The following is a 16,037-nucleotide window of genomic DNA, read 5'->3' on the forward strand; positions in this document are numbered from 1 at the left end:
TTTGCTTACCAATATTACCCACTAATTTTATTCATGTTACATCCTGCTACTGAATAGATGAAACAATACTTAACTGTCATGCCTGTGTCACTGGGGCAGGTAGCACAGTACCTAAACTGAGCAGGATGATGTGGGTGCTCTTATCTGTGATTTACACTCACAAAGTAGATAAAACTCATCAAATCTTTTCTGTGCATCTTTGAGCGTTAGCACTTCCAAGAACAAATGCGCAACCTGACTGGAATCAATATTTCCATGACCATATTGTGAGACCATACTTTGTAAATGAGAACAGGGTGATTTCAATTTGACCTTTGTTTCAGGTGGAATATGACTTTTTCCATTACACCCTCAACCTAGTCCAGTATGTGCTGTGTACTATAGATCCTCCTGCATTATAAACAGATAAATGATATTTATATGTACAAAAAAACACACACACACAATTGCCAAGGCTGGTGCCTGCGGCTGGATAAAACAGATGGAGAAGCAGGTGAGCTTCCAACAGCAGTGGTGACAGCAGAGGTCTATGCTTTTTCCCCAAACAAGCTGGAAAGTAATATGTTAGTGCAGCAAGCAGGAGTGTCATTTTTAGACATAAACAGGTTCATCTGTTGATCCATGAAAAGGCTGAAGAAAAACAGAGGGGGATTGAAATGTGTGCTTATGGCAATGCAAGATGAAATGTATAAAAGAAAATCAAACACTTTCCTGCATTTCGTGGACTGACTCAGTGTTAACATGCCAAATTTTGAAAAGTATGTTATATGGGCTACAGCCGCAAGAGAAACAAATGAAAAAGGACAACAGTAACACAATATATGCACTTCCAGTACTTTCCTCTCTAAACATAACAGGCAAAACAAACATAAAAAGAGGCATGCTCAATGCATAGTTGTGTGGAATCGAATAGATTTGGGGTTTCCCACAGACAGCTGTAGCTTTGTAGCAGGCAGCATTTTTCCATAGAGGTGAACACAAGTCTGATATGAGTAGCAGAAACCATAGATTTCAGGGTCCTTTTTTAATTGGAACACTGAAGATGGATTCAAAGAGTAAAAAAGATGTCAAATAAGTAGAAAATTACAGAAAAAAATATCAAAGCAAACTGTCTGAACTCCAGGCTGTTCGCTTGACAGCAGTGCCTCGCAGGTTAAATAATCAGATCCAGCACTCTAACAGATTGCTTTTGTGAGCACGTGCTTTTCCCTTCCCCCTTCTATCTTTTCACCCTCACTTTCCTCAACCCTACAAGCTTTCACTTGTTCTGCTTTTGAACAGAAACACCATTGTACCTTCTACTGCAAACAATGCCTGCTGTTTTGCCGAAGGGCCCAAAAACACACATTAGCTCACTTTGCCTCTTTTGTCTGCTGTAGATTCCTGTCATGGATATGGTTGCAAGGCCAGTAAGTAAGACTGGGCTGGTTAATGACAGTTTTGGGCAAGTCACAATGCCAAGTGGGTAGTATGCCGCTGAAGTGCTCTTGGGCAAGCTCCTTCCAGCTTTGGAGTCACTGGCCAGCCCTTGATCTTCCTATCAACAATCTGCGACAGTGAACTCTGCCTCTGAAAGGTCAACACATCACTAATCCTTAGATTATAACACAACACAATGGAATAGCAATATGTTCCAAAGTAATGCATAAAAATTAGTTTCATCATAAATAAAGCCTACAGGGTGGCACACAGTACCTTTATATGAATCCATAGCAGTGTATTTTTATTCTGCAACAGCACAGACACAACCAAGCCTGCCCTTGGGTTAAACATTCCTGCCTGCAGCTATAGAAGCTTAGAGAGGTCCCTAGAGGTATGTGACCCTCAGTTACATTTATAAGCTTCAAGACTGATAACAATCCCACAGGCTACCAAGTAACTGGCAGCTAGTAGAAACACTTATTCTGAAAGTCATTACAAGCTGCTTTATGCAGTATGAGTCAGCAAAGGAAATTGATGAAAAAAGTTTTATGTTCAAAATCTACATGTACATACGATTTCATTTAAAGTCAGACAAAAAAAATCTACTTACAACTTTTTTACAAGTTTATTTTTGAGTAGTTCTTCCTGTTTTTTTTCTTGTTTTTTTTTTTGTTGTGGTTTCGTAATTTCCTCCTAGATCATCTAGAGGATAAGGACCATATTATGATGCTGAATTTGACAGTTGTGTTACTCAACACTTGACTGGATTACTCATTTTATAACTTTATGACAGACTAACTGTTTTACTAACCTGCTGGAAAAGAATGATGACTAATGCAATCACTGACTGAATGACTTACTGATTTAAATTAACTTGTTGAACTGGTTTATAACTGGTTTATATGAAACCAGTTCAACAAGCTAATTGTATATATATATATATATATATATATCTATATACACTGACAGACACCCACCCCCACCTTGTTGTATCCTGACAGTGTATGTAGCTGTTTTCTACCTCTTGCATTATTGTACAAATTGAAACACCAAGGAGAGCCATTCACACACACCCAGAGAGCTACTAGAGTGTGTTGCGTTTGTTGTGTGTGTGTGTGTGCTCATGATGAGTAGGAAAGGGGGGTTCCCTACACCCCCCTCTCAGCATCTTGGCAAGCGGGAAGGGGAAATATGATTAACCAGCGGGGGAATTGTTTCATCAACACCTGGAGCAGATAAATGAAAATAGGAGGATTTATGTACTGAGAACAAGCTTACCTCTGCTGCCAGGAAGTAATTAAGCAGGAAGCTGGAATACTACCCCCCGTACTCACTCTTTCTTTCTGCTACACTATCGCTTTTCAAGTCTCTTTCTTCCTTGTTGTGTCTCTGTCTTTGTGTCTGTGTGTCTTCACACCAGTGCGACATTTGGATAACTGACGGCCAACTCTGAGGAAGGCCAACTGGAAGAGAGGGAAGGTATTTATTGCCACAAAGTGTCTCATTAACAGCTGATAAAGTGTCAGCGAAGTGTTGTGATCTCATTTAACTCTGTATTGGGGAAAGCAATGGATGCTCTACTCCCACATAGCTACAGACAGACACCATGGCATGTCAACACCAACCTGCTGTGGCCTCCATGAAGAGGAAATTTAATGCTAATCATCACTGTGATGTGTAGCTTTATCCTGAAAAGTAGCATTACACTTATTCTCCTACAAGACTAAAGCCTTAACTACCACATGAGACTAAAGACATTGTTGGATATGTTCAACAGTCCAAATTGGTACTAGCACATCAAAGTTAACATTAGCACTTTAATAACATGTGTCTTGTTGCAGACAGTAGCTGTTTAAAGATTTAAAGACATGTTTATCACATGTATTGAAAGCATGGTATGGCTGGGACAGAACAGAGTAGTCAACACAAGAGTGGGGCCACCTGAGCAGATCATAAAACAGTGTATGCTATGTTTTATGATCATGTAAGCTTCTGCAGTACTGCAGTCTGCAGCCAAAGCAGACCCATGTAGGATGATGGTTTAAGTAAATTTCAGTTTTCTTTAAACTGAAATTACAGTAATATTGAGACAAAGTATCACTTAAAGAGAATAGCTGAATACACAGAAGGTATTCAAATTACACCACAATCCTCCCATAGAGTATGCAAATATACATCACAGACCAGAAATTATTTTCTTTCCAAGCCTCTCAGATAATAGGCACACTGATCAATGTGCAAAATTCCTAAAATTATCACCACAGATCTTGATAACAGGGTCAATTATAGTACATTCTCTATGAACCTGCCTGAATCTCAGGCTTGGCTTCAGGCTGAGTGCCGACATCTGTTGTGCTGACATCCTCTTGAACATTTTTTTAAATGAGAATTTCTACTGTGTAATTTAAGTGTGACCTGCTTTTATTCACAAAACCAAAAACAAGTTCAACATGCCAGTGAAATGTGCTTTCATTTACTGCCAACACCAATCCAGAAAAGCAATCTCCTCCATCGATACAAATCACGGACCATATCAGTTTTAAAAATGATGTACCCTGTGTCATTGTTTACATCATTACATTTGCAGTGTGCGTTATCTGCTCTTACAAGTCAAATTAATATAAACTGTAAACTAATGTGATAAAGACATTTTGAACTGCTGATTACCAATGCCAGTGTTGGTATTCATAAATATCAGAATTTCAAAAGTCACAAGTATTTAATGTTCTCATCGGAATAAATTCAGTTCAAGATTTTCCCATATGTAGCTTCGACAAACAGTATGTAATCAAACAGACTGCATCACTATCTACTATCTGCTTTACTATGTATGTATGGCCTGTGTAATTACAGGCCATACATACAAACCATAATAACACAATCACAATCAGCAGGCCTATGAATAGTGAATTTGAAATACACACAGCTAAAGCAACTGCTGTGTAACGAAGCTGAGAGAAGTGGAATGCAAACAGTAGCTTGGCAGAGCTCTGTTTATGGTCTCTCGCACTCACTGTCTGTTTTCTTTATTGACTCAACAGCAGTCCTTGTGTATCAGCTCCAAATGTGTGTGTGTGTGTGTGTGTGTGTGTGTGTGTGTGTGTGTGTGCATGTGTGTGTATGTGTGTGTGATTTTGATCTCATTCCACACCTTGGGTAAAGCCCTGCTAGCTCTAAGGTACATGGTCTCGTTTCAGACCCACCACCAGAGTGGTCTCTCTAAAATGAGCTGTGTGGCCTATTTGCAAGAGTGGAAAAGATGCATTTTACTGCATTTGATCTGTGGCTAAACAACCTGCAGAATAAAGGAAAAAGGACCTGAATGTAGTGCTGTCTGCACGCATATAAGACGAGAGGAAAGCAGTCAGAGTGAAGAGATCGACAGGGACAGAGAGTACAGGAGACAAACTCTGATGATACTTTTCTTTGGCAGATCTGTCACCCAGATCCTTTGCTGGTGACAGAGTCTAGTCAGTTTTGCTGCAGTAGCTATGTTACATATGCCTTATTATATATCCCATTATATTTCAAACACATTCACTCTCTTCACTCTGCTGAGCACACTGCTGCAACATTGACTTTCATAGACGTTAGGAGGACTCATAAAGTGAGGAGTGTCAGAGTTGGTACCAGGTCGAGCTGTTAAAAACCTAGAATCATACAAACTGATATAAAATATACTTCCAAAACAAAGGCTTTGACCCATATGAGGGATCTGAATTCCTGTACTTCTTATTGTATGTACTATATCTATACTAAGTTAGAATTTGATACTTTTCAAGTAAATACGTAATAAATAATCCAGGGTATAATGATTCCTTTCTAATTTAAATTAGAATCAAAAAGACTCAAGGGACACAGACCACAAGACACTCTCTATTGAGCCTAAGTAATAATACTAAAACAACAGGCTTGAATTTGTTTTCATATTTCAGTGATGAACTCCTCAGAGTAACTTAAGATAGAAACAGGGGATGCTGGATAATATTACAATCTCATTATGTTACAGTTCTGTTATGGCCAGTAGTTTTAATTATTTTATTAGTTTTCATTTTTTTCTGTTTAATTTCATTTGTTAGTTTACCATTGTGGCTGTCATGTAGAAGACCATCAGAGGTGCAAATACGAACTGCAGACTGAATTACCAGTGTTCTCACCAGCAAAATATGTCAGTGTGACTTTTACTTTCAAATGTTTGATTGACAGTCATTTTTGGTCTGTGACAACAGACACTCAAATAGTGATGCTGCTTAACGGTCTTAACAGTGAAAAATGACAGCTCGCTATAGTGAAACAACTCTTTTAATGTACAGATGTCAAATGCATTTATATAAAGAGTACATGTAATATTAAATAACTCATTGCATTATGAAAACAAAACATGAACACATATATAAAGAGTCTAGTTTAAGCACCCCATTAGGATTAATAGATCACTGTATCACAGCCATCATATCAAAAGTAGATAACAATGAGCAGCTGGTATACATATGGGAATGAGAGGACAATAAAAAGCATGAAACTTTGACAGTATGTCAGCAGTGACTAAGTCCTCATATACTCCCTGCCAAAAAGTGATGCAGATTCCATGAGCATGTGGATGGGCAACAAGGTGCTTCATTTCAACAGAAAAATCTAAGTGTGGCAGCTCGGCACAGAGTTGTCAGGCAAATGTCATCCAGGCAGTGAATGGAAGAGAAATTCCACATTGCATAACCACCCTCTTATCTAAGCTCTATTATCTTGGCCACAGCTTGTTATATGGCTGCCAAAGCTATCACACAAAACACTGAAGCAACAGTCCTTCTCTGGTTTTGCCTGCACCCACACATAAACACAGAGAAGCAAAGAAAAGGCTCAATGCTACAAATACAATCAACATACCAACAAACAATAGCTGTAATAAATTGCAGGCTAATGTATCACTGTATCTTATTTCAGACGGAGTGCTGAGCAATTATTGTCAGCATCACTTGGCCTATAAAGACTATTCCCCTCAGTGCTGGTGTTGGTAGCGAGTGGCGGTAGCAGTAGAGCATGTCGACAACTGTTAACGCTAATTGCTTTCACACCAAGAGCGATCTATTAAGAAAACATGCAGCATGAGTCACGCCTTTGAAAACAAGGCCCTCCTTAAAAACATGACCACATGGTCTGGAGGCTGATTTCTAACCTGCACACTGATTTTTATTACTGAAGAGTTCTGCCAGCATTACCATTACATTATATTATCTAAACTCAGATCTTGAATACAGAAAATTGCATTGTAGTCCTAGTTGAGGAGCCTTGATTTGCTTTTCTTGGATGTAACTCATTTCTTTTTTATGCTCCCTGACATAAAAATATACAAAAATCTTGAAACATGATGAAATTTGTCTTTATTAAATGACTTCCAGCATTTAAAACCACAGTTATATCCATCATTTCCAGCCAGGATTGTCTGCAATGGAGTCAGATAATCCCATTAGTACTTTTCTATGAGTCACTGTTTATTCCAAGCATAAACAATACTTTGGAAACTGTACATGCAGTGAGTGCCACAATATGATATCAATATAAGAATGGATGTTAAACATTTGATACCATTGTTCTCATAAATTTACATACCCCTGCTAAAATTTGAGAAATATTGGCCATTTTTGGTAAAATATACCTAAACATGCAGGACGTGTGTCTGTCATTTTTAATATCATAATATCAACTGCAATTACTAAAGACGCCCTCTGACCACTTTACTTATAAAGAAAAGTTTCCGGCGTGACCATTTCTACCAGTATAGGCGCTTTCAGACCAAATAGTACTACAGAGTCAGTTCTAGGAACTACCCCACTGAGGAACGGATGCAAGAACTACAGACCTAAAGGCCTTTTGTCTGTTCACATTCACACTGCTATTTGGAACAGTGAAATAACGTACGCCAGCTGATGTTGCTATAGCGACGCCATTGCATAGTCAGCGTAGACTTCAGCATTGGTCCATTTGTGTGAATTTTTTTTTTTCCACATCCAAAACTAAAAATGCAAGTTGACAGTGCTGCATTGGCTTAAATTATGACATATTACCACTTATGGTCACATACGGTTCCTATTGCATTGGAAAAGCACCTACTCCAAAGTAGAAGTTCCCCAAAACAGCATTTTAAGAACTTTTATAATTCTCAGTTCCTGCAGCGAGCACACTAAAAAGAGGAACTTCCTCCAAATGTTCTATGAAAAAGGTCCTTCGGTCTGAAAGCACCCTATTACTCAAATTGTGGCGGTGTTATGTAAATTTATGAGCAAAACTGTGTTAGACAAGTAGCTTTTATTTTTGATTGTACTAAATAATTTTTTTTAGCAATAGTTTTTTTTGAGAAATTGTTAAATCATATGCATGAGAAATGTTCTCTGACAGTGACAAAATTTCATTTCATTTCACTTAAAGTCAACGTCAAAGTTCATCTGTATTTCTGAAATCCAGATAAATTGCAAGGTTTTCGTAAGTTTTCAGAGGGCTTTGGTGCCGTCAAGGTTGTGGTCAAAAGCCCAATAATGTTTCTGAGATTTAACCTAGGGTCTTTCTGTCTTCTCCAGGTACCCCAGCTTCCTCCAAACACATGCAGGTTAGGCTGACTAGTGACTGTAAATTGCCTATATGTATGATTGTAAGTGTGACTGGTTGTTTGTACTGTATCTATGTGTCGGTTCTGTGATGGATTGGTGAGTTTGTTGATGTTGACTGGGATTGGTTCGATTACATTTTCATTCATTCAGGTTAGTAGATAACAGCAAACAGTTTGATGTTATGGGGGACAATTCACTCCAGGTTGGCTGTACTCAAAGAGCACTTTGTTGTTCAAGAGGTTGTTGTTAGACTGATGTGCTTTTGGCTCAAGCTGCTGCTGTCAGTGATCTAGTGAAACACTAAAATTGCAAGCATTTGCAAAAGAACTATACCACTTTAAAATAAAGTGTTCAACTTGGTTTGCAGGAGTGCACTGTTGAATTCACCATTAATAGTTCATGCACACACACTGAAAGACCAGTCAACAGACTTTTACGTGGAATGAGTCTGAGGCTGGAAAAAATGACCTACCCTCACATGCAAACAAAATGTTCAAGTGACTCAAGTGATGTGAAGGTTGAGGCAAGCCAGTCTTTCAGAGCTCTCGATTGCTCTCTGTCAGTGAAGGACATGGCTGAAAAAGAAAACAGCCATTACTTAATGAGCCACTTTAAGAGTGCCCTCTCTATTTAGGTTTCATTATTTTTATTGTAAATCCTTCACAGCCTTTGCCTGCTAGTCATTCAGTCAGAACATTTGTAGCCAAGCACACCATTATATATTAACCAAAATCACAGGGCTGGAAAATACCTCAGCTGAATCACGAATGTGATTACTATGAATTGATACACAAATAATTTCGTTTCCTCAAACTGGTCAAATGAAATGTCTTTTGTCAACACTGTTTAATAACTCACATTAATCAAGTGGTTGAGGAAAGGGAGAGGGGTTATGAAAGGCAAAAAAGAGGGGACAAATCAGCAGTGGATAATTACTGGGGAACCTTCTAACATTGCAGCTCCTAATCCATTGCAGGCTCAGAGACAGCATCTTAATCACAGCATAATTACATCCTGTCATTCACCACAATGAAAACACTGACACAGGAAGATGGAAGGCAGCTCGGCACAACGAGCAGGAAATGGATATATATGCCTACAGCAAGCTACTCAGGTGCTGTTATGTGCCAGTTATGTTGTACTGCCTGTGTTTTGTAGCACTGGCACAGTCAGACTGTGGAGTATTACCTCAAAATAGTTTACAGACAAAACTCCAAAAATTACAGCCAGCATGGATTTATGCCACTCTTTTCCAAAGATTTACTAGTGCCGCTGGCTTTAAACCTCCCAAATGAAATGATACAGAAGCACCTCATTTGTGCCTGGCGCCTACAAAGGTTATGTAGAGAACTTTTAAACTTTTAGTGCTGCCTGACATGTTTCTGTACCACTGACTTTAAAAACTGACAAGTACCAGAAGTTGACACCACGTGTGTTCTCTGATTCCTGTGCTCATCTAAATTAGTTGTCTGTTATATTATTGTTGTTTAGACAATAATAAAGTTAATTTAAGTTCAAGCAGGAGGACAACAATTTTTCTTCTGCATTTTGCCATCACTCCAGTCTAACAAACATGTGAAACAAAGTACTTTGTTCATACAACATGCAAATCAGATTTTGGAGTATAAAAACTATATTATTTAAAATCCTAGTTTACTAGTTTGTTGTCTTCTTAAATGCCTTCACAGGTGCACCAGTAGTCTTTGTCAGATATTAAACTACTACGACCAAACTTAAATCAGCTAAACAGCTTGACTAGTGGTCAAAACTTCCACAGAGGTACCTTTAAACTAATGTACTTACTTTGTCTCTCTGGCCTCATCACCACCAGTGTCCAGGTGTAGAACTTTAACCCAATGAACTGATCTAAAAGACAGGCTCATAATCTTTGTGTGCAGCTTCATTCGCTTGTGGTTTCTTTCAATAATTCAGAGGTCTTGTACTATAGCTATAGATGTTCCTCAAAGTATGGTATGAAAACATTTATTTTTTATATCAGTATCAAGACTATGCATCACACTGGCACTAGCACCAAAAAGTGTAAAATTATACCCAGCCCTACTTTACACAGCAGCGTTTGAACCCAACACCTTCCTGTGAGCTGTGCTGTGTAATAGTAAACTAAATATCTTTGTTGTTTAAGCTGACCCCAGACTCCTTTTTAATGTTTGATTTGGTGAAAGTTTGTATACTGAAGCATTTTCTCCTCTTGTCTTTTATTTTTACAAAACTCATGCAAGTGTAGCTTTGCAGTAACATGGAAGGCTGAGCAAGTGACTGCTATTCTTCCAGAGCAACATGAACACACTTCCTCAACACACTCGAACCTTCCTTGGATGGATATATTTAGGTCACTGGTCTATGGTATGGACAGATACATGGAAGAGGTTCAACCTTGTGTCTGTGTGGGTGTAACAGGGAGAGGGAAGGCTTGTGAATGTGACCATGCATTCATCAACCATGCTGTCGCAGACAGTGTGTGACAGTTAGAGAGAGCCGGGGCCAGGGGATGTCCCACTGGCATTAAGAAAGTTCTCTCCATGGGATGCGTGAGCCAATGAGCAGCGCAGCCTCAGGAGGGCTGCCTTGTTAATTAAAGCTGGAGTTGTTTGTCAGCACCGGCATATGATGCACAGTGCTATCACCAACAGGGGGAAAAGAAAACATGAAACACAACTACCGCAACCCCTGCAACAAATCTGCTCCCTCACCATGGAAGCAAGACATCTTACTACAGCAATGACTGCAGTGGCTTTGGGTGTCAGTATCAGTTTGCACTGTCTTACTCAACCAGAAACCAGAGAGTGTAGTTGCAGAGCAGAGGCACACATCTAACCACAATGAAACGATGGGATTTGTAAACTACCTTAGATCTTTTCTAACCCATTAAGCTCAACACAGCATTAACTCACGCTAAGATTATAACACATCTCTCCATATGTCCTGTGATGGTGGACTTGTCTTTCGTTAATTCTATTTACCAGGTGCACAGTTTGAGGCCTTCATCACAGCACTTGACGAAATACAAAGACACACACTTGTATCTGGAATGTTGGCTTAGCTCCACTCACCAGCTGGGAAAATACGGGTAGAGAAATTGAAACAACAACTATTGTCAAGCTCCCCTAGGGCAAGGGACTTAATTTCCCCATATTGCTTTGGTAGAGCTGCTCAGTGGCCAAACAGCAGATGATGATTAGTGTGTAAAAGTGTAGAAAACACTGCCATGCAAAAAATTCACAAGCATCTTTTGCAAAACCTCTCTGGAGAAACGAAGAAAAACAATCTCTAGATCTCATCATGAAATTCCACATATAAATCCATTCTTGTCTACCCTTTACACTATTGTAATATCACTAAATCAACTGAACCTAAATCCCCATTAGAGTGAATTTACAAACTCATGCTGCGGAACGAAAACCCCAAACAAATCTGTAAATTCATGTTAAAGCAGATGAACAGGATGATTGTGGATTAACGAGAAGGGATTTGCTACTCTGACGTCACTCTCAGAGCAAATGGAGCAAATCAAACATCTTATTAATACTGTGACAGATGGATAATTGTGTCATTTTATTATCTGCTCACTTGTTCGATACTCACAGGGAGACTTCTGGAGGGTTTAAGCTGCAACGGGTAATTGTTTTATAGTGCTGCTGTCAGGTGAAAAGCTTCTATCTCCAGGAAATCAACCTTCCAGCAATTGGGAGCATTGCCAAATGTCACTCACTCTAATATTCAGTCTAAATGTTCTACAATTAGTTTTAAAGTGACATATTTAATTGCGAAGCAAGACTTGTCACTATTTCTTAACTCATGCATGATGATTTAATCCTTGACTCCAAGGAAGAAATATGAAAATCAATCAAACCATAGACACTAGGTTTTTGTTTTCCCCAACAAAAATCCACAATAACAGACTGACAATGCTTGAATCATCACTGAATCATAACTAACATTTTACTAATCATAATAAGGTGCCCATGGCAAAGCAAGACGACTGTGTTTGTACAGTCGATTTGCACAGGTAAGTAAGCGGCTTTCCTATGAGAAATGAGAGGATTCAAAGCAAATAAACACGCTGTAATCAAATGTGGCCGAGGCTGCAAATTGCTTTCGGCCGTAATGAAACAGGTTACGGGAGCAGAGAGACCACCATACAGCCTAAGCCTTCATCAAGGGAGCTTGATCCTATCAGCGCGGTGCTGGAATATCAACAACACCAACCGCCCGAGTGTGTTTAAAGTCAATGTACTCTGGGAGAAACCCATAACCTCAAGCTCTTATGAACAAACAGTAGCAGCTGTGTGCAACTTACAGACTAAAATAGGACAATCAAATGACAGTAACCCAAAGGTGACATGGATTTTATGAAACTTTTTTTTTTTTCATGAAGTGCTTTAGAGAACAACAAAAGGCTTAGTTAGAGATTAAAAGAAACAAGATAGAGTAAATATTGGTATGTTGGCCATGCGGACTCATTGAACCCAGGGAGGATGGAAATATTGATGTTAGGGCTATACTGATGAGACAATAGTCTGAGTGTATGGCCTGACTTAAACACCGCTATGCTTGCCATCAGTTACTCCAGAGAGGTTGAGAGGGCTGCACACACTCCCCTCGCTAAGGTTGTATGAGCTTATTGCAGCATGATGCAATAGGTCAGAGCTATTCCTTGACCAAATACTGCTGTGTCCTCCTTATAATTGATGAAAAATTAGCACAGATAGTACAGGCCATGAGCTCCACTCAAGCACACACAGTAAGCCAGTGAAAGCGTGAGTCATGATTGATCAGGAGGTGTTCAAAGACTGCCTTTCATTCACAGTGATGCTGCTTATTAACTGAAAACACATAGGAGCACTGTCAGCACTTGCAGTAAACAGTATATGAAATTAGTATAAAGTCATTCAGCACATGCAGGGAAATCAAGGGGCAAAGTACAAAAACTCTGTGCACACCCCCTCATGTAATCATACCAGATCCACCATCATTTAATAAGCGAAGTCCATTTGCATGCAAATCAGACCAATTACCAACAAGTAGCTGGCATGTGAGTATCATTTCACATAGAGCAGTATCATGCCTCATTTGCTTAGCCTTGAAACATAAGCTTCTATGTGGAGCAGACTGTTTTCTCTGTGTTCATTCAACATGGATTTAGCACTTGAGTAAGAAAAATATTACCACTCTGGAGTGTGTAAAACAAAAAGTTGCTAATTATTTAGCTTAATTTCCCTTTTCAAAACAAAGAAGCAGCATTTTTATTATGATTAAACATCCAAAGAGAAGCCTTTTTTCAAAATGCAACCTGCGCTGCCAATAACACAACGATAAAGGGACAGATGTAAATCGTTTGAACTAAAATTACCTCTAATTGCATCAAGCACACAGAGAAGAATATTTCTTTAAAGGCAGTGGAGACAACAGTGGAGGCACTGACATCCTCAAAGTCTTTCACAGTCAGCAGCTGTCAGAAGTGGCAGCCACACAGCATAAAGGGCAGAAACACACACACACACACACACACACATACTGTACATCACAGCAAAATCCACTCATGCAAAGGAACAAGAAAGGACACAGGCACAAAAATGTTATGCACATTTGAAGACATGTAACAAGTTTATCTTAGGGTAGCACCACTGTAGCCTCAATTTGCCACTAAGTGGAGGATTTACTATTTTTAATTTTAGTCCATAGTAGCCACATAGTTTTTTTCAGCTGTGTGGTTGGGATACATGCACATTCACTTCACCACTAACACCCCTGCCCTTATTCCTTCCCTATCTGTTTTCACACCCACTCTGAGGACCATGAAGGGCCAAGCTAAATGGAATAGCAATACGATTAGTGATGACCCGGGCAGGTTAAACTTGTTAACAGATGGGAGGTGGCAAACTGATGATCAGCTCCAAGTGAGTGAATCTTCAGTTGTATGTTTCAAGCTAGACAACAGGTTTATATTTCACACTGCAAATCTGCATTCAACCGTTATAATGACAAAGCACAACGTATGAGGGAAAGAGTCAATCATGGCTGATTAATACCACTGCTGGGCTTACACCGAAGGCTGTCATTGAAATGAGGTTGCCTGTGGGATGATCTATGTGCTTTCAAATAAGATCATCATCTTAAGATATACAGACTTCAGTGAACATGTAATACCTTAGATATGTTTATTAAAACTACTGATTTATGTTTCAACCACAGCAGCGCTACCATTCCCAGAATGAGCCGTGGGTGGGCGGGGAGGGAAACAGGCCTGCCTGCCTTGTCAGTCTCAAGTCCCACAGGGAACAATGTTTTATTTGTCATTTGGAATCTAATGAGATAAAAAGAGATATGAGGATGTCACAAGAAAAACTCCTTTTCTTCTGAAATCCTTCCTCTGACATCAGACAAACCACATAGTGATGACAGAAACAAAGTTATCAGCACGTGGTGTATCATCCTGTAACAGATGAATGCCGCAATAGGCACTTTATCAAAGACCAAAATGTGAAGACTGCACTGACAACTCACAGTGAACCAGAACATAACATACAGCCCAGAGCCTTTAGTGATGGTGGTGCAGCACCTGTTCATTATCCTCTGCAAACCATTTGCTGGCAACAATTAACATCTTATTCACAAAGAACTTGAACTTGTGACATTCAGCAAACATGTATGTGGGTGTTGCACTGGTTGGTGAAGACCTTTATGTCACTGACAGCAAACAGACACACACCAGGGCCCACAGAACCAATACCGCAATAAGAAAACATATACTGAAGTGTCAGCAGTCCTGTGTGAGAAGAATCAAGCCAAGGACTGATGGGGGACACTTGGAAGGGGGGGTTTTCTGAATCTCTGAGAACCTCAGATCTACACCATCAGCTGATTAGAAGAATATTCCTCATCCAGACTCTAATTGGCTTCATCTCAAGTAAATTACACACAAATTAAACTAGTCCTCGTGTTGCTTGCAAGGACCCCCACTTTGACAGCCACTCCACTGATGAAGAATGCAGCGCGCGCGCACGAGCACACACAACACACACACACACACACACACACACACACACACACACACACACACACACATATAGGTAATGATCCGGTTCCTCCTTACCTCCAGACGGTCCAGGCTGGTGAAACTGGCGATAGCAAATCCATCAATGATATCCTCCTCCTGCGAGCTGGACTCCCGTCTCTTCCGCCGGGGGGGACGCGGAGCTCTGGCGGCGGCTGCGGGGTGCGGCGCCTTTTTACCGGGCAGGGAGGCGGCGTCCCTCCCCGGACTGTGTCCCTCCCTGTCGGAGCAGGAGGAGTTGGGGTCGGGGCTGCGGGCGTCTCTGCTCCCTGCCTCCCGCAACCTCCGCACCCTCTCCCGCTTGGACCGGCATCTCCGACCCTGCTTCAATTTCCCATCCATGTTGTCAGAGCGAGCTTGCAGTGTCAAAAAGAAATATAAATATAACTCCACAGTGGGTGCTCGCCTAAACGCTCGCTGCACCGTGTAATAACAAATAACACACACTGGACTGACAATTGTAGGCTGCGCTATAACGTGGAGACAGCGCTGTGTGTGTGTAAATAACAACGCAAATACAGCCTCATAATACTCAATGACCTTGAGTGTAAACCTCCGACGATAAGCAAAATGTTCAAGTATCCCACACAGGCGATAGAGAGAGGGAGAGCAAGCAAAGCGACACGGATCCACACGTTATTTTGTCAATAATCTGCACTATGTCGACGCGGTGTCCGTGAAAGCAGGTGCAAAACGGTGAAACTGTTCAAATCCACGCATTACACTCGCTTCGTAACTTTTGTTGTATCGCAATAATAACAGGCAACGTTAAAGCCTAACCTCGCTGCATACCGCAGACAGCGCAGAGAAATCATGTCGCTGCCCGTTGTTGTTTTCCACCACCCCAATCCATGATCCAAGGCTGTCAAATAAAGAGCTCGGGATACTATCCGTCCGAAACAAAACGCCTGGCGAACAAGTACGTATCGATTGTGGCT

General features: G+C 40.3%; 1 protein-coding gene across 8 annotated transcripts in view; it reads right to left on the minus strand.

Annotated features, from left to right (window-relative positions):
• Window positions 1-15,726, minus strand: part of fbrsl1 (fibrosin-like 1) — a 265,854-nt gene extending 250,128 nt beyond the window's left edge. For 7 of the 8 annotated variants that reach the window (XM_026320776.2, XM_026320775.2, XM_026320777.1 and 4 more), the window contains exon 1: window positions 15,139-15,593. In XM_026320776.2, the coding sequence (XP_026176561.1) occupies window positions 15,139-15,441 (303 nt within the window). In that variant the 5' untranslated portion in view covers window positions 15,442-15,593. Of the gene's footprint in view, window positions 1-15,138 lie in introns of all 8 variants that reach the window. The other variant, XM_026320781.2, reaches the window with a different exon arrangement.
• Between the last annotated feature and the right edge of the window lie 311 nt (window positions 15,727-16,037).

This window comes from Mastacembelus armatus, chromosome 9 (assembly GCF_900324485.2).
Source record: "Mastacembelus armatus chromosome 9, fMasArm1.2, whole genome shotgun sequence".
NCBI lineage: Eukaryota > Metazoa > Chordata > Actinopteri > Synbranchiformes > Mastacembelidae > Mastacembelus > Mastacembelus armatus.